Source organism: Rana temporaria, chromosome 1 (genome assembly GCF_905171775.1).
Source record: "Rana temporaria chromosome 1, aRanTem1.1, whole genome shotgun sequence".
NCBI classification, from domain to species: Eukaryota; Metazoa; Chordata; class Amphibia; order Anura; family Ranidae; genus Rana; species Rana temporaria.
The window spans coordinates 423,404,879-423,429,198 of NC_053489.1; the positions used below are offsets into that span (position 1 = coordinate 423,404,879).

The 24,320-nt window shown below is 41.6% G+C and overlaps 1 protein-coding gene across 1 annotated transcript in view; it reads right to left on the reverse strand.

The window, feature by feature from the left end:
- SH2D4A (SH2 domain containing 4A) overlaps nt 1-24,320 on the reverse strand; it is a 174,626-nt gene that overhangs the window by 41,013 nt on the left and 109,293 nt on the right. Inside the window, exon 5 of the mRNA XM_040325285.1 lies at nt 4,123-4,264. Within this exon, the coding sequence (XP_040181219.1) occupies nt 4,123-4,264 (142 nt within the window). The remainder of the gene's footprint in view (nt 1-4,122; nt 4,265-24,320) is intronic.

Consider the following 24,320-nt stretch of genomic DNA (forward strand, 5'->3'; position numbering starts at 1 on the left):
CATTTCAAAAAAGTTATACATTTATTTGCATTTTAGTGAGTGAAATAAGTAATTTGATCCCCTATCAATCAGAAAAATTTCTGGCTTCTAGGTGTCTTCTATACAGAAACAAGCTGAGATTAGGAGCACTCTCTTAAAAGGGGAGTACTCCTAATCGCAGCTTGTTACCTGTATAAAGAGACCTGTCCACAGAGGCAATCAGATTCCAATCTCTCCACCATAACCAAGACTAAAGAGCTGTCCAAGGATGTCAGGGACAATATTGTAGACCTACACAAGGCTGAAATGGGCTAAAAGACCATCGTCAAGCAGCTTGGTGAGAGTGTGACAACAGTTGGTGCGATTATTTGCAAATTAAAGAAACACAAAATAACGGTCACTCTCCCTCGATCTGGGGCTCCATGCAAGATCTTACCTTGTGGAGATTTAATGATCACAAGAACGTGAGGAATCAGCTCAGAACGACACGGGAGAATCTTATCAATGATCTCAAGGCAGCTGGGACCATAGTCACCAGGAAAACAATTGGTAACACACTACGATGTGAAGGATTGAAGCCCTGCAGCGCCCGCAAGGCCCCCCTGCTCAAGAAAGCACATGTACAGGCCCTTCTGAAGTTGGCTAATGAACAATCCAAATGACCCAAGCACTAAAATTGGCCATACACTGTACAAATTTCCTCCTGAGAAATTAGTGGGCGAGTGGCCTTGTCAGCCGCCTCCCACCCAACATCCCTCAACTGAAAAAGAGTCCGACTGGAAAATTTGTCAGCTGAAAAACAGCTGCATCCAATTGGCAGGGAAAAAGAACGTCTGTCTTTCTTGTCTAAGCAATGAGGTTTGCCCCCCCCCCCCTCAATTCTGCACATGATCAGATTGCTGCAGGGCTTTGGGGCCCTACAGTACATGTACGCACACACACGTGCGAAGATGGGCTGGGATTCAAGTCCCAAAGCTTGGTGTATCTGTACATGTGTGGCAAAATCCCTTGCGTGTGAACAGACACGCTGTAGGGTTCTGCCATGTTTGAAGGCCAGGCAGTGCCTTTTGGCTCATCTGCGCACATGCAAAAATAACATACGTGGCTGTGTTGGAGGTGGGGCAAGGCCTAATGGAAGGGAACAGAAGTTCCTCTTTAACAAAATCTTTATAGTAGAATTATGGCCTCTTATTTAAAATATGTGCTGCAGCATTTGTCAGGCAGCACCTGGCCTCACCTACTGCTGGCCACTGCTTTCTGAATTGGCAGCACTGCCTCTGTTGTTGTAGCCGTTCCACTGTGAGCTGCAGTGCCTGGGAGGGGGAGCATGCAAGACATAAATTAAGGTGGATTTGGCTCAGTAGGTGAAGGTAAAGGGTGTTTTTTGTTTACTGTATATGGGATATATTTAGACTGCTGTACAGGAGCCTTTAGTCACACTTTAAAGTACAATTCAGCTGCAATTTGGGGAGTTCAAACACAGATCGTAATGGGAGCATGACTCACTTTAAACAAGCGCTTAGCAGGCTTCATTAGACTTTAGCATTACTTGAATCTTGTTAAAAGCCTGCTAACAATTTGTTTAAAGTGACAGCCAGCATTCCTTATAATATCTATGTTTAACATTTTCGTACTGAAGTTTTCTTTAAAATATGTAAACCCAACAATGAATTTCTCTTCTTTGCTCCCTTTTGTTCTGCTAAATATACCATTGAAAAAATATTTTGTTATACCTGTTCGATAAATATCAAAAGTACCTGTTGATATTTTTCCAGAAATCTTGTGAGCTGCTGCTCTCTGCCTGTGCACAAGGAGGGGTTATTGAAATGGTAAGCTCTTATAAGCATGGCCCGTCTAACCATCTTGCATTAAATTGGATTGCAACTGACCTGTCTCCCTTTATATTGTAAAGTGCTGCACAAACTGTTGGTGCTATAATTCTGTATAATAAAAATAATAATATTTATAAAAATAATAATGGGGATGAGAAGAGGTCCATGTGCTTTGCAATCCATTATAAATAAAATAATCAGAATGACAGCACATACTTAGGAGCTCAGAGCTGAAAATACACAGTGTTGTTGTGTCAAAGTGGAAGGTACAGTGCCTTGAAAAAGTATTCATACCCCTTGAGATTTTCCACATTTTGTCGTGTTACAACCAAAAATGTAATTGGGATTTTTTGTGATAGACCAACACAAAGTGGCACCTAATTATGAAGTGGAAGGAAAATAAAGAGTGCATTTGTATTCAGCCCCATTACTCGGATACCCCCAACTAAAATCTAGTGGAACTAATTGCCATCGGAAGTCACCCAATTAGTAAAATAGAGTCCCCCTGTGTGCAATTTAATCATATTATAAATACAGCTGTTCTGTGAAGCCCTCAGAAGTTTGTTAGAGAACCTTAGAGAGCAAACAGCAACATGAAGGCCAAGTTGTTACTTGACAAGTCAGGGATAAAGTTGTGGAGAAGTTTAAAGCAGGGTTGGGTTATAAAAAATATCCCAAGCTTTGATCTCATGGGGCACTGTTCAATCCATCATCCAAAAATGGAAAAAAGAGTATGGCACAATTGCAAACCTACCAAGACATGGCCGTCCACCTAAACTGACAGGCCAGGCAAGTAGAGCAATTAATCAGAGAAGCAGCTGAGAGGCCCATGGTAACTCTGGAGGAGCTGCAGAGATCCAAAGCTCATGTAGGAGAATCTGTCCACAAGACAGCTATTCGTTGTGCATTCCACAAATCTGGCCTTTATGGAAGAGTGGCAAGATGAAAGCCATTGTTGAAAGAAAGCCAAGAAGTTTAATTTGCAGTTTGAGAGGAGCCATGTGGGGGACCCAGCAAACATGTGGAAGAAGGTGCTCTGGTCAGATGAGACCAAAATTCAACTTTTTGGCCTAAAATCAAAACTCTATGTGTGGTGGAAAACTAACACTGCACATCATCCTGTTGATGGGAAGATAGGTGAAGTCAAATACAGGGCGATCTTAGAAGAAAACCTCTTAGGCCGCGTACACACGGTCGTTCCAAACCGATAAGAATGGTCCGACGGGCCATTTCCATCGGTTCACCGCTGAAGTGGCCTGATGGTCTGATGTGCGTACACACCATCGTTCCAAAAAACGATCGGGTCAGAACGCGGTGACGTCAAACACACAACGTGCTGAATAAAACGAAGTTCAATGCTTCCAAGCATGCGTCGACTTGATTCTGAGCATGCGCGGGTTTTAAACCGATGCTTTCTGTACTAACCATCGGTTTGGACCGTTTTGGCAGTGGTCCATCGGTTCGATTTTGAAGCATGTTTTAAAATTTTGGACCGAAGGAAAACAGACCGATGGGCTATACACACGGTCGGTTTGGACCGATGAAACTGAACTTCGGTCCATTCTCATCGGTTTTGTCCGACCGTGTGTACGCGGCCTTAGAGTCTGCAAAAAAGACTTCCAGCAGGACAAAGACCCTAAAAACAAACAGCCACAAGGGAATGGTTTAGATCAAAACATATTTATGTGTTAGAATGGCCCAGTCAAAGTCCAGACCTAAATCCAATTGAGAATCTGTGGCAAGACTTGAAAATTGCTGTTCACAGACACTCTCCATCAAATCTAACAGAGCTTGAGCTAGAAGCAAAGAAGAATGGGCATACCCAAAAAGACTTGCAGCTGTATTTGCAGCAAAAGATGGTTTTCTAAAGTATTGACTCAGGGGGGCTGAATACAAACGCACGCCACACTTTTCACATATCTGTACAAAATATTGAAAGCCATTTATCATTTTCCTTCCACTTGACAATTATGTGCCACTTTGTGTTGGTCTATCACATAAAATCCCAATAAAATACATTAAAATTTTTGGTTGTAACATGACAAAATTTGGAAAATTTTAAGGTGTTTGAATACTTTTTCAAGGCATTGTGTATTTTTGAGCTTTATGTCAGATTACTCTTTTCTTAGTAAAAGTATTGCTTCATTATTAAAACAGTCCTGTAGTCAGACGTTTTAGACTGTAATAAAACTCTTCAAATTGCTTGCATGATAAATACAGTATTTTTTAATATATGTGCAATATTAAAATTATATTATATATTATAAGTTATGATCATTTACACATGGAATCATTTAGAAAAAATCCTTACATGTTTCTTGCCACTCAGAATCTTCTTTTTCCAATTTTTGTTTGATCTCCTGAGCTTCTTTCCAATTCATGTAAATTTCCATAGTTCGTTCCTCTAATTTTTCATTTTCATTTATTTGTAAATTCATTGTGGCCGATTTTTTCTGTGATAACACAAATCAATGAAGAAATCATATCATACAGATGTAAATTAAAAGGAATACTAAATAGAATACAATGAACCTCTGCGTCTCTGTAAATAATGTGCAAAACAGAGTGTTGTAAGCTGCTGAACACCTATTTCCAAAATGAAAATGATAAAGCAGTTCAAATATACCGTAGTTAGATTGGAGCAGCGCTCGCAACAAAAACATATACAGCACTAAACTCAAACATACCAAATAAAAAATAAATAAAAAATCCACTTAAATTTGCTACAGGTGGTTGCCAGCTTTTACCTTGAGGAACTGAGAACTATTAACTTCTGTGCAATGTGTGAAACTATTAAGAACAACTATTATGATCGTCTTTCTTGCCTACTGTACTCGACTGTTCATTCCCTCCACTTAATACAATAAAGTGTTGATTTTATAAATAACTGAGACTGGGGACTTGTATGATAAATTTAAATTTTCTACAGGAAAATCCAGAAATGTTGCTGCTGGTAGGGACCCAGAATCTGTAAGCAGGTTACAACGTAGAACCAAATTAAGAGGATTATAGCACTTTATCCACACAATGTATTATTTTCCACTCACAGAATAAGCAGCTATAACGTCATTGGTTATTTAGGCTGACATAAGGTCCCATAGGTAAACTATTCTAAGCATTTTCCAAATCTTTTTTAGTGATAAAGCTCTTGGTTGCAGCAATCCTCAGTTCCCCTCTATCTGATTCTAATAGTTTTACATGTCCTCCAACCATCTCATCCTATGCATTTGGAGTAATTTTGGGAACTGCAAATAAGACGTAAAAGAAGAGAGCAAACGCAGGAATTATGCATCATATTAACAAATGATAAAGTTAGCAAGGAAGTTTTTTTACCTAATAAGAGTTTCTATCTAATGCCTTAACTGCAGGTATTAGAAAAAATCTTGTTTACTAAAAAACGTAATCTTCATATGCTGGGGGGTGCATGTCAGCAGGAGGCAGAGAAACAGCAGCACACTTATCTTCCCACTAAAAAGCTGTATAGAAGGGTGCATCAGCACTAGTCTTGACTCTTGAGGAACAGGCAAGTTGTGCTCTCGGCACAGCCAGAAAGCCGATCACACTGGGATGGACGTGATTCTATGTCTACCATGGTCAATTCTAAATAGGAAAGCAGGGGGACTGGCAGGATCACCAGGTTTTTTTTTTAACACAAAGGAAGAAATACAAAAGAACAGAATACCTTTTAATACAGGGCTGGAGTCTACAGAAATGCCATTCCCATGAGTTCCTGCAGCTTTTTACACTGCAGGAACGCCGTTCCCATTAGCAGCCGCATCCTGCAGGACTGGCATTTGAACCCGGAGGGGATAAACCCTCCCCCCTCTCCAGCAGCTGATCTCTACCTTTGTATTCGTCCCCCCTGCAGAAGCGCTGTCTACAGGGTAGAGTGCTGTTGGACTCCGCCCAGCATCAAAAAGAGACGGAGAGTAGGGGAGAAAGTCCCTGCAAGATGCCTCCCCAGTGGCTGGTAACTACACCAGGAGGAAAGCAAGTACCTCTTCCTCCTCAACAGCTTGGCACTACCAGCCTACATTCCCTACCAGCTGAAGCGCTAACATTGGAGCAGAGGGTCTCTTGTTAGCGAGACATCAGCAGACCTCTAATGTCTCTTTTTTGAGACAGAGAAAGGGACTGAAGACAGACCCTTTCTCTGCAGCCTGGACTGTACTGTAGATGAATGAGATAGAAGCCTGTATATATTTCCCAAAATTAAATATAGTAAACACTGTTTAGTGATTAATGAATAGAGAAGCGATCAGCACTGTGATCGCTGTCTGTATTCTTTCAGGAAAGGAACTGGTAAACACATGTTTACCAACCCCATCCCCAACTCTCCATCTATCCATCCAGACCTCCCACACTAGCAGCGGCTGCAGCCGGCAGGAGGGGGGGTGGAAAAGTCGGGCAGCTGTTGCACGGAGCAACCCCCCCTACCCATCCACATCTCCTGAATTAGAAGCTGCGGGAGGGGGAAGTGGCCAGCAGTACATGGACATGGCGCCTGGCAATCAGGGGCCCTAAAGAGGGGGTCGGAGGAGCAGAGGGGGATCTATCTGGACAAACTGATCCCTCTATGGATGCCCTGCAGCTCTCAAAGTCGGCGGGAGGTCAGAGGAGGGAAGCTGACAGCTGCAGGGCATCAGGTTTGCGGGGGTCATTGTAGCGGGGTGAAGTGGCAGGAAGAAATAGCCTGGAGGTGGCAGCAATGCCCCCCTAAAAACTGCCGCCCAATGCCTTGTTTGCCTCGTGACAGATACGCCCCTGACTTACAGGACATAGTGAATACATGTTACAGAATCCAATACCATTAAAAGTAATAAGAGTAGATTAGAAATAATTGTAAAAAAATGTGGAAATTATAGATTTTACATTTTGGCCACAGATACATTTTAAAGTCTAAAGTGGTTGTAAACCTCTGAAATATGAACAAAACACGTCCCTCTGTAGTGCATACTTGTCTCAATCCAGAGCACTAATGCCGCATACACACAATCAGGCTTTTGCCCGGCCAAATCACATCGGAATTCCATTGGAAAAAAATAGAACATGTTCTATATCTAAACTCAGATGGGGCTAACTCTGATGGGGCTCCAATGAAGAAACTCTGATGGGGCTACACACGATCGGAAAATCCGCTATAAAAAGTCCATCTGACTTTTTCCATCAGAAATTCCGATCGTGCGTACGGGGCATTAGTGTCATTTCTGTCTGCTAACTGCACGAGTCACTTCTGACAAATTTTCCTAACACCAAGAGGTAAAAAGGTGACAGGGGAGGGACCTCCAGCTGATTGACAGCCTCAGATCTGTCCCTGCATATTGTGTGAAGGAGGGCGTGTTCCTAATCAGCTCCCACTGAGCTCCTCAGAGTGCAAATTCAGCTCCCTGCCTCCTGCTTTCTGAAGGCTCAAACAAGCTTTATAAATTATACACTTTGAACAGATGTAGAGGCGAGAGGGCTACAGATAAACAGGTAATTGCAGGTATTTTCACCCACTTCCGGGAATACACTCCTGTGGGAGTCACGCCCCTCCCCCCTGCTGTCTTCTGGGAAACACACTGGTCCCAGGAGACAGTGGGGACCAGTGAGGACGAGCCATGCCTCTCACGCATGCACATTAGGGAACCGCAATGCTTCAGTTCCAGATTCCCTCACTGAGGATGGCGGCGGGGGCACCCGAGAGACAATCGATTGCTCGACTTTGGCTGCCGACATCACAGGTGCGCTGGACAGGTAAGTGTCCATTTACTAGAAGTCAGCAGCTGCAGTATTTGTAGCTGCTGGCTTTTAATATATATTTTTTCGTGGGACCTTTGCTTTAAAATTTCTGCAAGGATTTTATACTTGTCATGGACTTCTTAAGCAATATTTACCTTTACTTCCTGTCACTTTGATACACATACAAGAAACGAGGAGTGAAGCAGCCACAAAGACAGGAAGGCACAGACAGCAATGAAAACACAGAAGTTTAATCCCTTCTCCACCGTAAAAAGCATTGTTTGTCTGTGTTCCCGTTGTGGAAATTTCCCATTACATTTTGTCTGAAGTTGTCCTTTTCTGTTTAGACATGCTAGGAGTACATGCACATTTATGTATAGCATACACAGAAACGAATAATAATGAAGCATTGTGTATAGCATAGCAGTAACTGTACAGAGACATTTTTGTCATAAAAGTTAATAAATGTACATTTCTATTTCACATAAAAAAATTGGCTTTTGTCTTTCACTACTCTAAGTTTAAAAATTTGTAAGTGTGGGCTATACTACTGTATGAACTCTAAACTGCCATTTTTTGGATAGTCCAGTGATGTCAGAGTTTTTCTTTTTTTATTGGTGGTGGTATAGGTGGAGTTAGTAAGATACATATAGGTGTCCATTTATAAAAGGATGTGTGTGTGTGTGTGTTACAGTAGTGTGCAGGTTGGGGATGGTGTAAGGTGTAGTGTCAAGGGATCAGTGTGTATAGGCTGTGAGTGAGGGTCTGAAAAAATATTATAACATACAAAAAAATAGGGTGGTGTTTAGAGAAAGGGATGAAGGTCAGCCATAGGCGGGGTGAGTTTCTTTCCTGCAACCACAGGTTTCAGTAAATCAATTAGCTTGATTCTCCTATGAACATAATCAGTGTTGATGAGGGAATCCCTTATGCCAGGCCATTGTCTTCTCACAGAAAGGGGGGGTGCAGAGGAGGGAGAGGGCTGGAAGACGACATTGATTATCGCTAGCAGCTATAGCAGCCACAAGTGACAATCGCAAGAGAATGCAGCAGACCGGTCAACTTGATACATTTAGCCTGCAGATTATTGGTTTGAATCTCGGCCGGTTCAGCAGGAGATTTGAACGGTGTATGGCCGGTCTAAGAGGTTGGAAGATGGGGACAGGTTTGAGTAGAAAATTGGATATAAAAAGTTGTTAACCACTTGGATATAAAGGCAGAAGTTAAATAAAGAAATAAACAGGGTTATGGAAGTAGTTAAAATCAAACTCCCTCTTTTATAGCAGATCTTTCAAATTTTATTAGATAGCCCCAATCAGATGGGGTAAGGGTATAAGACTTGAATGAGGGCCTGGATAGCAGTAAAAACCCAACAGAAGTTATAAGCCTTTGCCACACTATCCAAAATTAGCACATGTTTTGGCTAGACTTATGCCCTGTACACACGATCGGTTTGTCTGATAAAAACGGTCCGATTGACCGTTTTCATCAGACAAACCGATCGTGTGTGGGACCCATCGTCTTTTTCCCCCCATCGGTGAAAAGAAATAGAACCCGTTTTAAAATGTTCTGATGGTTAAAAAACCAATAGAAAAAAACGATCGTCTGTGGGGAAATCCATCGGTCAAAAATCCACGCATGCTCAGAATCAAGTCGACGCATGCTCGGAAGCATTGAACTTAATTTTTCTCTGCACGTCGTTGTGTTTTACGTCACCGCGTTCTGACACGATCGGATTTTTAACTGATGGTGTGTAGGCAAGACTGATGAAAGTCAGCTTCATCGGATATCCGATGAAAAAATCCATCGGTCCGTTTTCATCGGATGAACCGATCGTGTGTACGCATTATACTTTAATAAAATAACCGATTAGGAATCACCTGTTTCAATATAAATTTCATTTAGCTTGTAACAATTGCAACAGAATACTTAACAGATCGTTGGCAAGATGAGATTTTGGCATATTTTTGCCAGAAAGGAAAACCATTTCCTCTAACACAGATGAAGTAAAAAAACAGATGCAAGTAACAAACAGCTAAACAGAACAATACTCTGATGACATAAAATGCAGTTTGGAAGTAAACAGGCTCACAAAAGAATTTTATTTTGACTAAAAACTTAAAAATATTTAACTCTGGGGATCCAAGAAACTATACTCTCTAAAACTAAATCCTTTAGTCTGCACAAATCCATCCTTGGAATTTTCTTCTTAAATTAAAACCTTATTTTTGGCATGGGAACAGGGTATATTAAATCCGAGTCTGGCCTGTGGATTTGGCCATGTTTTTGAAGGTAAACCTAAAGCAGCTACCGAGATGTGGTAACCCCCAGGAGCAGAAATGTTTAGTGTTGGTATACGGTAATTTATCTTTGTTCAGATTGGCTAATTAGAGGGAGAATCAACATAATTAACCACTTGTCTATCAAGGTACTTTTATAATGGCATGGTAGAAAGGGTTTAAAGCAAGTCCACATCTGCTACTGCAAATGTAAACTTGGTACCGACTAACAGCCGGTGGGCATATTCTGGTAAAAGTGATCTGATCACTTTTAAAGGGCTCTGAAACGGCATAATCTGTGCTTGATTAGTCGCATTGTAGGGCAGAGAATCATTGGAGGTACAACTCCTGATGTCTCCATAAAGAGGAGTTGGCACCTGCCCAATTCTATTACATAGGGAGTAATTAGCAGTAAAAAAAAGGAAAGTAAAAAAAAAAGATAAAACAAAAATTGTAAAAATATGTTAAAATATCAAATGAAAATAAAACTGCAAATAAGCAATAAAAAAAAAATTAAAAATTAAAAGCACCCCCACATACACACCCCATAAACATCAATTGCACATATGAGGTATCATCACAAAAAAAACAAAAACCTTAAGCAACTTTCTGCACAAGAGGAGGTTTTAGATTTACCTTTACGAAAGCCTGTTCCCCGATCTTCACTCTGTTGAAGCAGTACAGTCTTTGCCAGTATCTTGAACATCTGGGGAGTGTCATGCCTGGTTCCATCTACTGACCTTACATTACTACAGGACCCATAGTGACATAAGGTTCAATGGATGAAACCACAGTTTGCATTGGGGGGAGACAGACATCTGACACTCAGGCCTCGTACACACGACCGAGTTTCTCTGCAAAAACCAGCAAGAAACTTGCTGGGAGATATTTTGCCGAGGAAACCGGTCGTGTGTACATTTTCGTCGAGGAAACTGTCGAGAAACTCGAAGAGCCAAAAAGAAAGAAAGAATGTTCTCTATTTCCTTGACAGGAATGGAGAAAATTGGCTTGTCGGGTTGCTCAAGGCTTCACAAGGAACTTGTCGAGCAAAACGATGTGTTTCGCCCCGTCGAGTTTCTCGGTCGTGTGTACGAGGCCTCATGGAAGTGTTGCATGTTGAGGATTCTGACAGAGACTGTAGCGCTGTGAACAAAGATAGGATATACAAGTCACTAGAAAAGTAAGTATACCCACTTGACGACAGCCTAACTGGGAAAATACATCATGATTTTGGCGTTTAATACCAGGGGTTATGGCAGCAGTTAGATGCCATAACCCTGGTATTCTTTTTTCCCTCATCTGCCATCTCATAAAAGTTTTCCCGAGTAGCAGATTGGCTTTTAGAAGGTGGTTTTCTGGCTTACCTAGCTGTTTGGGAAGCCCCAAAACCGATCCGGAGCTGGCGGTGGCTAGGCACAGAGATAAGCAAAGGAAAGATGGTCTCCACTCATCTCTATGCCCTAAGACAGGGGTCTCCAAACGGTGGCCCGAGGGCCAGATGTGGCCCTTTGCTAGCCTTTATCCGACCGTTGGGGCACTATTCCTCCCACTGACACCAACAATGGGCCACTAGATCTTCCACCAATATCCCCAAGGGGATACTATTCCTGCTACCAATAGGTGCACTACTCTTCCTCCTATTGACCACCAACCCTGAGGCCATATTTATTTTCACCGATGCCGGGCCATTTTCTGCCTCTGCTGGCCACAATTCGGCCCTCCTAAAGTCTAAAGGACAATAAACTGGCCCTTTGTTTGAAAAGTTTGGAGACCCCTGCCCTAGGAGGACCAGAGTGATGTCATGACATCACTTCCAGCTCCATGTAAACAAGGTCAAACTTTTTTTGATCTTTTGCTTTTAGACCCCAGATCTCTCCATAAAGAGGACCTGTCATGATGTATTGTTATTGCAAGTGATTTTAAAAAAAATTAGGCACAGTGTAAAAACAAAAAAATGTAATAAATAAAACATTTCAAAGCGCTCCCAAAAGTGAATGCATACGTAGGTCACATCCACACTTTAAGTTTCACCACAAACATCAGGAGGAGAGTAACGCTAAACTGGTAACCTGTAGAAATTTCGAATGAATCGCCTATGGAGATTTTTTATGTACCATAGCATGGCGCCATTCCACGAGAGTAAGCAATTTTAAAGCATGACGTTGGGTTTCTTTTTGCTTGTCATAACACCAGCTGTTGGGGTATATATTGTGTTTTGTTTTTTATGTCTTTTTTTTTTTTAATTGCATTTGAAAAAACGCTGCGCTGTGAAATCGCTTTTTAATTCTCCTGGGCCTCTGCTAAAAAAATATATATAATGTATGGAGGTTCTGAGTAATTTTCCGGCAAAAAAATACAGATTTTTACTTGTAAACAAAGATTGTCAGAAAAAGGCCTGGTCCTTATTATAATACCCCATTTTTCTTGTTGTTTCAGGAAACAGTTTATTAGCAATGGTAGTGTTGCTTTAAGCAAAAAATGATGCTGGGATGCGATACATAAAAAATTGCAACCACCACTATTTTATTCTCATGGGCCTCTGCTAAAGAAAATATATAATGTTTGGGGGTTCCACGTCATTTTCTAGCAAAAAATACAGATATTTTACTTGTAAGCAAAGATTGTCAGAAAAAGGGCTGGTACTCCTTATAATACCCCCCCCCCTTTTTTTTTTTAGCAGGAAAACGGTTTATTAGCAATGCTTTAAGCAAAAATAATATGCTGGGATGAGATACTGTAATTCAGATATGATCCTATTAACTGCTTAAAGACCGCCGCATGACTATTTACGTTGGCAGAATGGCACGGCTGAGCACATAGGCGTACAGGTACGTCCCCTTTAAGGTGCCCAGCCGTGGGTCGCAAGCGTGTCGCCAGCGGCGCGTTTGCGGCTTGGTTCTGTCCTCCGTGACCGCGGGACCGGCGGACCCGATCGCCGCTGGTGTCCCGCGATCGGTTCACAGGAGCTGAAGAACGAGGAGAGGTGAGTGTAAACACACCTTCCCCGTTCTTCTCTGTGGCTTGTCACTGATCGTCTGTTGCCTGTTATAGGGAAACTGAAGATCAGTGACATCACACCTCCAGCCCTGCCTCCCTACAGTAAGAATCACTTCCTTAGGGCACATTTAACCCCTTAGCGGTTAACCCCTTCACTGCCATTGTCATTTTCACAGTAATCAGTGCATTTTTATAGCACTTTTCGCTGTGAAAATGACAATGGTCCCAAAAATGTGTCAAAAGTGTGCGATGTGTCCGCCATAATGTTGCAGTCACGAAAAAAACATCGCTGATCGCCGCCATTAGTAGTAAAAAAAAAATAATAAAAACGCCATAAAACTATAACCTATTTTGTAAACGCTATAAATGTTGTGCAAACCAATCAATAAACGCTTATTGTGATTTTTTTAACCAAATATATGTAGAAGAATACGTATCGGCCTAAACTAAGGAAAAAAAAAGTTTTTATATATTTTTGGGGGATATTATAGCAAAAAGTAAAAAATATTGAATTTTTTTTGTTTATAGCGCAAAAAATAAAAACCACAGAGGTGATCAAATACCACCAAAAGAAAGATCTATTTATGGGAAAAAAATACGCCAATTTTGTGTGGGAGCCACGTCGCACGACCGCGCAATTGTCAGTTAAAGCGACGCAGTGCCGAATCGCAAAAAGGGGCCAGGTCCTTTACCTGCATATCGGTCCGGGTCTAAAGTGGTTAAACAAAGTTTCAGGTCACTTGGTGGATGTATATGGGTTTAACAAAACTTTATAAATGATTCGTTTGTTATTAGAGTGAACTTTCTCTGCAGAAGAATAGTCACCCAGGGTCATTACAGCTTAAATTTTCCTCTGAGCATGTGTGCTTTCAGTATAGCACCGTATATATACATACATTGTGGAGAACTATGGCAAAGTTCACATTACTTAATAATTGCAAATATACCCAAGCAGCATTTATTTTGTGCAAAGCGGAATTGCAGGTCAAAATAAACAGCAAAAATATGACATAGTTATCCTCACTATTTGATGGCATGAAGATCTTTTTATTTTTAGCTCTTTTATAGTCACACTTGTTTGACCAGTTCTTACAGGAAGATTTTGTAAATAACAATGACAGTAAGGAAGCAATGTCTCTGAGGCTCACTGCCGGCAAGGACATACCATGGGAAATTCAGACCCAGGTCAAATGACACAGAAATTTGGCAAAAAGTAGCTCTAAGGCCTCGTACACACAACCGATGAACTTGTCGTAAAAGAAACATTGTTTTCCTCGACGAGTTCCTTGTCAGGCTTGTGGAGAAACTTGACAAGCTTTCTTTGCATACACACTGTCAAGACTAAATCTCCTCGTTCTCCAACGTGGTGACGTACAACACATACAACGGCAGGAGAAGTTTGATTCCACTGGCACAACCCTTGGGGCTGCTTTTGCTAATCTCATGTTACTGTGTGTTAAGTAAAAGTTTGGTAAGAGACAATTTGCACTTTTCAGTCTGTTACAGCGTGACGAATGTGCTATCTCCATTACAAACCCTACTTTTACCGAAGGTGCGCTCCCATCTCATACTTTATTCTAAGCATGCGCGGGTTTCTTACACATCGTGTTTCTCGTCGAAAACCAGCCCGACGAGGAAATTGAGACTCCCGTCGACTTGTTCTCTTTTTTCCTTGTCGAGTTCCTCGACAGTTTTCTCGATGAAAAGCATACACACGTCTGTTTTCCTCGGGAAAAAAGCTCTGCCACCAAGTTTCTTGATGGATTCTTTCGAGGAAAACGGTCATGTGTACGAGGCCTTACAGGCAAATTCTGTTAGCTTATATGCAGGGCCAGTGTAGATGATGCAGCAACACTGGATATGCAAAGCTGGGTACAATTATTTAATAAAGTGATTCTAGAATTAAATCTGTAGAGAACACCAGAATCCATTGAAATGGTAATGGTTAATTTTTTTTACCAATGCCAAAAGATCTTCTAACTGCCAAACAGCTGCATATATCTCACATGCTAGGAAGAAAATGTACTTTGGGGCTAGTCAACAGTGTCAAATGGACTAAAAACACCCCAATGCATACTCTGGTTTCAGAATATGAGGGAAAATGTAAAGAAACTCCTACATATACTTGAAAATTTAATAACCAAGGGCAGTGGCAACCTGTCCATAAGGGGCCCCGTCCCTAATCTACATGCAGGGCATCGGACGCATTAATTTTTTTTTTTTAAGCACATGATTAGAGCCTGATGATCCCATTGGCTTCAAAAAAGGGTGTGCTCGGGGCGCATAGCTCTGTGCTTTGAGCGCACCCAGTTGTGTGACAATAGCAAATGAATCAACCAACCGAGCGGTGTGGGAGGGGGGGTGGTGGGTGTTTTGTTTGTCGCCTCCCCCCAAAAATTGGAGCACCAGCTGCCACTGACCAAGGGGCTACAGGAAATAAACACATTTATTTCTGCTTAATGGACCACTATGAATCTTTTGAGCATAACATGCGGCTAGTTCTTAAAGGAAAACATGTAATGTTTTTTTTTTTTTTGCACAAAAACATTTTGTTTCCTTATTTATTAAGGGATTCAGTTATTTAGAGATCGAGTTCTGCTGCAGCCTACAGGAGGATTTGGACACTGGCAAACAAAAAAGCAATTCACTAGCCAAGTATAACCACTTCCACTGTCAGCATGCTTTGGATTTTGCTAGTATAATAGCAGGATGGAGGTCTTTTCTCTTATGAGAAAAGTTTAGCTATTTTACTAGACATTTTTCTATTTTGGCATTGTTTTCTTCTTTAATAAAGACTCCCTCTACATGCTTGTGCATTCTATTTTGCCCACTGCAGGTAGTGCTCAGGCAATGCAGATGGGGGAGGAAGTCAAGTGGAACCTAGTTCCTCTATGGATTCCGCGGTCACAGGGAGGCAGCTATACGATTGGATGCCGACACCCCATGTGACTTTGGCGTCCATCTTGGGTCAGGCAGATTTGAGTGATGGAACCAGGTGAGCTGGGGAATGGACTCCTCCCAGGGGTGCTAGCCTCAGCTTGCCGGCCGTGCATCTGAATAGGAAGGAATGGATGGGTGCACACCAAGGTAATAAGTCTCTTTATTGTAAAAATCTGTGACATGAATAACACCACAAGACAGGAAAACAGGTACAGGTAGACTTGTTTCACACAGCGACGCTGTGCTTATTCAGTACGTCTTTAGTCTATTTGAGACCCTGGCCCCCGGGTTTGGCATGCATTTTGTGAGTGGCTTGGTGTAGGGACAGTGACCAGGTCTCTTGGGCTGGAGCACCCCTCCCCCTTTTCATTACCTCACATTAGTGGCCACCAGTGCATAGGTGGAATCCCTTCAGTTCTCCCATATAGAGGAGTTTATCTCCCAAGGTAGAGACACTAGGTTCTTTCATTCTATTAACAGGTTAGGACCCACTAATCCGGGGTACTTTGTCGCAGTAAGTGGGCATAGCACTATATGACCTTATAGTGTGACCAAACCCCCGTATTTTTTAATACTTTCAGGTGTTTTTAACTAGCCTTGCAGGATAAATGTCATTTTTGCATGTGTGCTATAATCTGATTTGTACTGTCTTATAGCAGCACCATCTTAGATGTATAGCATTTTTAGGGTGTGCCCCCCAAGTATGTCTTTGTAGGTGTAGGGACAGGTCACCCATCTAACAGGGACAGTATCTAGAGTCAGGGAAAGGTTCTGAAGGTATAAGAAAAGTGCAGAGACCACACTAACCCTCTGGAAAGCCTCCCCTTTGGGTACGGACCAGCCAGGCCACACTCTGTTACCAAAAGCTGTCGGCATCTCGAGTCTATTGTCTCATCCCCGTTACACCTGGTAAGCGTCCCCAGTGGGGTTACCTCCCTGCCAGCCTGTTGTGTACTGCTAAACATTTGTTGCAATATATTTCTGTTACTACACTTGGACTCCTTGTGCTTTCTGCCCGCCACATCATGCTGCACCTACCAACATGCTGCTGAGCTGGAACCATTATGCAGCTATTAGGATCAGCGCACCCTCTGCAATAACTTTGGAGGCTATACCCAGACCCCACTGCAGTGGAGATTACAAAACCTAACCTGTCTGGAATGTGATGTTTCGGCACTGGGTTTCTGTTTGTGGCACCTTCCCGACCTTGAGTACTGTGTTCGCTGCAAAACACTTTCCAGGTCCAGAGCCATGGCACAGCTTCAGAAGTAATGGCTAAAATAAACAAAGTTTAAAGCCTTGGTGTGTGTCAGTGAGTGGTTTGATGGGGTTAAAATCTCTTCCAGTCCAAGGTGCCATCTGTTGTCAGGGGGAGAGCGTTCCCTCCCATGGGACACAGTAAGCCTGGCACTGACACACAGCAGACAAAGCTGTGCGATCATGTACCACTGAAAAATTGGAAAACAAAACAATTTACTCTGATTTATTGCAGTATGCAACATGTTTATAAGCAGTGGCAAGGTAAGGCTGTACATTGTGTTTATTTTAGCCTTTAGTTAGTCATTATTGCCCCCTACAGTAACCTGGTCACCTCTAGCTATTTAAACATGTCATGCTTTCAGCAGCTGGTTTTTCATTACTCAAGGCTTTTATCTGGTGTTCTGAGTTAGGAAAACCAGGTTAATCAGGCCTCTCCAGTACACAATTCACTAACAGTTATAAGGTGGCCTGCAGTATCCCTTCGCAGGGACCTGACAGACAGTCTGGACCCTTGTCCTCTGCTTAAGTCTTTACACTCCCCGGAGTCTCTCCTTAGCCATGTCAGGTGTGGCCCCCTTCACTCCCGTATGCATTTAAAAATTCTCCTCATTTATGCTAGATTCTATAGGCCAAACTGCAACTATCTTTGTCTGGAAGTGTAGTGACCTCTGACCTATCTGAGAAAAAAATCTCACAAATCCTTTTTATTTTACTACAGGTATTTATAATGCTTCAACAATTTATTTAGAACTTTACAAACCGTACACTCATATCAGTCTCTGATCTCAAGGCGCTTACAATCCAAGGTCCCCAACTCACATACTAGGGCCAATTTAGGCAGAAACCAATTAAGTCGCCAAAATGTCTTTGGAATGTTGAAGGAAACCGAAGTACCCAGTGGAAACCCACACAAGTGCAGAGAGAACATTCAAACTCAATGCAGCTAGTGAGCTTTTTGGTATTCAAACTGAGTACCCTAGTGCTGCAAGGCAGAAGTGCCAACGATGAAGGCACTGATGACCATGCATGATTTTGTTCTTGAGGAGTCACAGGTAACTGCTTAAAGATAACACGCTACCTTAAAAATAGAATAGCCTTAGCTTCCACCAGTGCTGCTACTAGCCTGGAATCCCAAGGCTGTAAAAACATTTCCAGGACAAACTTAAAGGTAATTTATACAGAGACTGAAAACATCCTGATAAACTTTTCACTCCTCCTCCTTTTCAATTATTTTTATTCAAAGTTTTCAATTTTCCATAATAAAGAAAGAATACAAAACATATAAACAATTTAGTGGCAGTAATTACCACTCCTCTCATTAAGGCAATCATACTCCTCCTATGATACAGTACTAACATAATGCCTTCAAGGATGCAATATATATTAACAAAACAACTACAAACAAATTTCTCTAGTGAGATCTGAATTTAAGCTAAATACAAATTTTAGGCTACAGGCTAACACTCTACGTAGCTCCATCATCCTAATCTGGTGCAACCAAGAGGAAAATTGCACCCAACAAGAGGTAGTTTAAGAAGAAAAGGAAAGAATAAGGAAAGAAGTTGAAATTTAGAAAGTGACCCTCATACCCCAACCTCCGCCCCCCACCTGCCCCCTTAATTTTGTGGTCCCGACTCCCGTTAGATACTGGATCCAGGGACTCCATGTCTTTTCAAACTGCAACATTTTATCATTTAAAGTTGCAGTCATTCGCTCGTTGAGCATAATCCAGGATAGTTTGAGTTTGAGCTGGTCAAATGGCACCACCGCCGACCTCCATGATTTTGCATATGAACCAATACCTATTTGAGGATGCTTTTATCAAACAGTGGGCCATTCCACTTGTGAATCAAGAGTTATTGTATCATAATCAAACACTAATCGTATACCTGTTGAGAATGCATCCGTTTTTAAGGATCTAATTAAAAGTTGTGTATTGTGCTAGCATGTCCTGTTTTGCAACCTGCCATAGTCATCATGTCAGTCTGTCAAACCTTAGGGGAATGGAATTGACTTGCATAAAAAGACCTAGCAAACTTCTTTACTAACCCTTTATTGGTAGTTGGCTTAGAGCCTATGCCTTCAGCTATACATTAGTGTGTAGGTAGGTTGGTTGATATTGTAGGTTTCCCCTAGGAGTCTCCTGCTATATAAGTAAGAGAGAGAATGGAAGACATCCCTCCCCAATATCTTGTCCAGGAAAAGTTATGACAAAAGATTCCTAAAGGAATGGATAAGGAACTGTAAGAGAAACAAATGTTTATAGACTGGCCTGGTAGGCAAAAGTCTATGAAGTCACCCATGATTGATATTTACCACAGGATTAACCACTTCAGATCCGTAGGACGTCCTGGGACGTCCTGGACTTTGAGCGGTGATATCTGAATGATGCCTGCAGCTGCAGGCATCATTCAGATATCGCTATCTTCAGCTGGCGATTCTGTGCACCAGAAGAACGATCAAAGCGGCGGTTCCGCCGCTCGATCGTTCTTCTAGGCAGCGGGAGGGGACATCCCCCCCTCCCGCCGCCATCCGGTGCTTCTCCGGGCTCTCCCGTGCCATCGGGGGCCCGGAGAGCGAATCGGCCGGCGCTCGTTGGTGAACCATAGAGATGACTGGTGACCAGACGGCCACAGTCCTCTCTATGACCGTCGGAGGGCCGGGCGCGACGTTATGACGTCACGCCCGGTACCCAGAAGTAAACAAAGCCGCTATCGCGGCTGTCGGCATGTAATCGGTGAAATTGTTTTCACTGATTTCATGCTTGTAAGCCTGTAGGAGAGATGTGGGGTCTTATTGACCCCACATCTCTCCATAAAGAGTACCTGTCACACTGATTCCTATTACAAGGGATGTTTACATTCCTTGTAATAGGAATAAAAGTGATAAAAAAAAAAAAAAGACAAAAAAAGTGTAAAAATAAAAAAATGAAGTAAAAAAATAAAATAAAATAATAAAAAAAAAAATTAAAACGCCCCTGTCTCGGTCGCTCGCGTGCAGAAGCGAACGCACATGCAAGTCCCGCCCACATATGTAAACACCGTTCAAACCCCACATGTGAGGTATCATCGCGTGCGTTAAAGCGTGTGCAACAATTCTAGCACTAGACCTACTCTGTAACTCAAAAATAGTAACCTGTAAAAAGTGTGCGCAATTTTAAAGCGTGACATGTTAGGTATCTATTTACTCGGCGTAACATCGTCTTTCACATTACACAAACATTGGGCTAACTTTACTGTTTTGTTATTTTTTAATTCATGAAACTGTTTTTTTCCCTATAAAAAGGCGTTTGAAAAATGATTGCGCAAATACCATGTGAGAAAAAAAGTTGCAATGACCGCCATTTTATTCCCTAGGGTGTCTGCTAAAAAAAATATATAATGTTTGGGGGTTCTGATTAATTTTCTAGCAAAAAAATTGTGATTTTTACATGAAGGAGAGAAGTGCCAAAATTGGCCCGGTAACGAAGTGGTTAAACAAGAATGTCACTGGGATTTAAATACAAGTTGAAAAAAAATGTTTTACTATTCAGCTTGGAAACAAAAAATAGCCAGCACAAGGGCCAATGATATGATTCTAACCAATCTTGGGAACCCAGTGGTTAAAATTTGTGACTGTATTGTATAGCCAAATATTTAATAAATCAATTTAAAGAAGGCAGGAAAGACAGGTGTTTACATCTGCGATCACCTGCAGTAACCAGCGCTGCTATTCGCATATAACTGTGGAATCAGTGGATTTCTGCAGCCGTGGGTAAACACCAGTGCTAATACAACCTCAGCAAATAAAACAGTAGATCCTGACAAATTTGTGAAAAAGTTAAATGCTTTGGGCCTATAGCCATCGCTGTGCTGATGGATTTTGGATTCCCTAACAGGCCACAAATCATGAAAATACTATCATTGTGAATACAGGGATACCACAGGGATGTGTGATGAGTCCGGCCCGGTTTACATTGTTTACGCTCGACTTAACTCCCATATATGCGTCTAACAATATAGTGAAGTTTGCTGATGACACCACTTTAGTGGGACTCTTCTGAGATAATGACAGCTCATAGGCAGGAAATTCAACATTTGGTTGAGTGGTGTACAGAAAATGATACTGCAAAAACTACAGAAATAATAGTGGATTATAGGAGATCAAGAAAGATCAACCATTGACCAGTTTAGAAGGGTGTTGAGGAAATGGAAAGGGTGGACACTAACATTTTTGGGAGAACATATTACGAGTTGTTGTGATCTCAAAATACTTTTTTTTCTTTTTGTGTGTGAAAAAAAGCACAGCAGAGACCGTTTTTCTTTCAGAGGCTGGATTGCCCTTAAGGCTTCTGATCAATTGCCATCATTGTACCATTGAGAGTATTCTTCTCCACTGCGCTGTAGTGTGGTATGCCAGCTGCAGGACGGAGGATAAGAAGTGCCTGTCTTGTGTGATGAAAACAGCCCAGTGAATCATAGGTGTGGAGTTACCAAACTTAGACACAGCATATGCCAGCTGAATAAAAAAGCGGGCAAAAGCTATTAGTAGTGATTCAGCCCACAAGGTTACAGTGCGTTTGTCCTGTTTCCCACCAGAAAAAAAGATATAGAGCACTTAAAGCGCACATTAATCGCATAAAGTATAGTTTTTTCCCTAGGGCTGTATTGTCCATAATCCCACCAGGTACCGCACTTTAGGAATTTTATGTGGATTTAAAATTTAAGTCAATTGCTAGATTGGCTTATTGTGAATAGGAACCAACTGAATTTCGTTCCATCTGCATGGCCAGCTTTACCCTCAGTTATAAAACGTATTTGTATTGTAAATAAACATTTATGGTATTTGCTTTCATAGTATGAGGTCTATTTATTAAGATTTGAATCTATCAATTGATACAAAGTTGGCCAACACATGGTAATTTGTAAGTTACTGCACTTTGAACTTTACTATCAGCCTAGAATAAAGACACATATGTTAGTAAGAAGGGCAATTCACTGGACTTGAACTTTGGCTGAAAAATCAATGTAGATAGGTTCTTGCATCATGGAACTATTTACCTGTGAAATCTGCAAAACATTCCCTGATGCTTACCTCATGTGAACAATTGGGGAATTCCACTACTGTCATGAAAATGTGACACTGAGTCATAGTCTGAGTACAAAACTGTCCAGTTAATCTAACTTTTTTTGTTTACACAAATGGGCAAGTAAATGTAGCAATTGCAAAATCTGTAAGGTCCCTTTCACATGAGAGGTCTGATCAGGTCTAGCTTTCCATTTTCAGTCATCCTGATTGTACCCCCCTTCTCTTCTATGGAGTGCCGGATATAACCTGACTTGTGTCCATTCAGGCCCCTTGCAAACACGAGGTTCAATCGGGTCTGGACGTCTGTTTCTCAGCCAGACCCAATAGGACCTTCCATTCATCTCAATTGAGCGCTGGATGTAAACGGATATGGGTCCGATCCGATAAAAAAAGAAATAAAAGGAAGGGAATCAGAGGGCAGTCATGTGTAAAATGGACAGATGGTCCATTTACATCCAGCTGTCCATAGGGCAGGACGAGCTGTGCAAAAGGGGTGTGATAGGGGCCTAACAGGTAAAGTAGGAAAAGGACTAAAAAATCTACACTTACTAAAAGTGTGCTAATCTACACTTACATCTCCATCTCTATTGGCTTGACATACAGTGTCTTGAAAAAGTATTCATACCCCTTGACTATTTCCAAATTTTGTCAAGTTACAACCAAAATCGTAAATACATTTTATTGGGATTTTATGCGGTAGACCAACACAAAGTGGCACATAATTGTAAGGGGAAATAGAATGATAAATGTTTTTCTAATTTTTTGCAAATAAATATGTGAACAGTGTGGTGTGCATTTGTATTAAGCCCCCTTTACTCTAACTAAAATCTAGTGGAACCAATTGCCTTCAGAAATCATCTAATTAGTAAATAGTGTCCACCTGTGTATAATTTAATCTCAGTATAAATACAGCGGTTCTGTGATGCCCACATCTCACGGAGCACTGTTAAAGCCATCATCTGAAACTGGAAAGAGTATGGCACAACTGAAAACCTACTAAGACACGGCAGTCCACCTAAACTGAGAGGATGGGCAAGTGGAGCATTAATCAGAAAAGCAGCCAAGAGGCCTATGGTAATTCTGGAGGAGCTGCAGAGATACACAGCTCAGGTGAGAGAATCTTTCCACGGGACAACTATTAGTGCACTCCACAAATCTGGCCTTTATGGAAGAGTGGCAAGAAGAACGCCATTATTGAAAGAAAGCCATATGAAGTCCTGTTTGCAGTTTGTGAGAAGCCATGTGGGGGACACGGCAAACTTGTCTAAGGTGGTGCTCTGGTCAGATGAAACCCAAATTTTACTTTTTGGCCTAAAAACAAAACACTATGTGTGGCAGAAAACTAACTACACATCACCCTGAACACTCCATTCCCACCGTGAAACATGGTGGTGACAGCATCATGTTGTGGTGATGCTTTTCTTCAGCAGGGACAGGAAAGGAGCCAAATACAGGGTGATCTTAGAAGAAAAACTGAGTTTGCAAAAGACTTCAGACTGGGGTGGAGGTTCACCTTCCAGCAGGACAACAACCCTAAACATACAGCCAGAGCTACAATTGAATGGTTTAGATTAAAACATATTCATGTGTTAGAATGGCCCAGTCAAAGTCCAGACCCAAATCCAATTGAGAATCTGTGGCAAGACTTGAAAATTGCTGTTTACAGATGCTCTCCATCCAATTGAACATAGCTTGAGTTATTTTGCAAAGAAGAATGGGCAAAAAGGTCACTCTCTAGATGTGCAAAGCTGGTAGAGACATACCCACAAAAAGACACGCAGCTGTAATTGCAGAGAAAGGTGGTTCTACAGAAAGGTGGTTCTACAAAGTATTGACTCGGGAGGGGGGGGGGGGCCGAATACAAATGCCATATTTTCAATTTTTTTACATTTTGAAAACCGTTTATAAATTTTCCTTCCACTTCACAATTATGTGCCACTTTGTGTTTGTCTATCACATAAAATCCCAATAAAACACATTTAAGTTTTTGGTTGCAACATGACAAAATGTGTAAAATTTCAAGGGGTATGAATACCTTTCAAGGCACTGTAATTGTTCTCCAATATGACAGAAGTAGTTAAGCTAAAGTGTACTATTTTTCTTATTAACACAATATGGACAGCAAGGGGACAAGTTGGGTAGGGATTTTTGAAAGTCCAAAAAGAAAATATGTTAAATAAAAAAGTCTCACTAGACTTCAACAACTTTTATGTAATCCTTTAGGGCACCAAGTACATGTAGCACT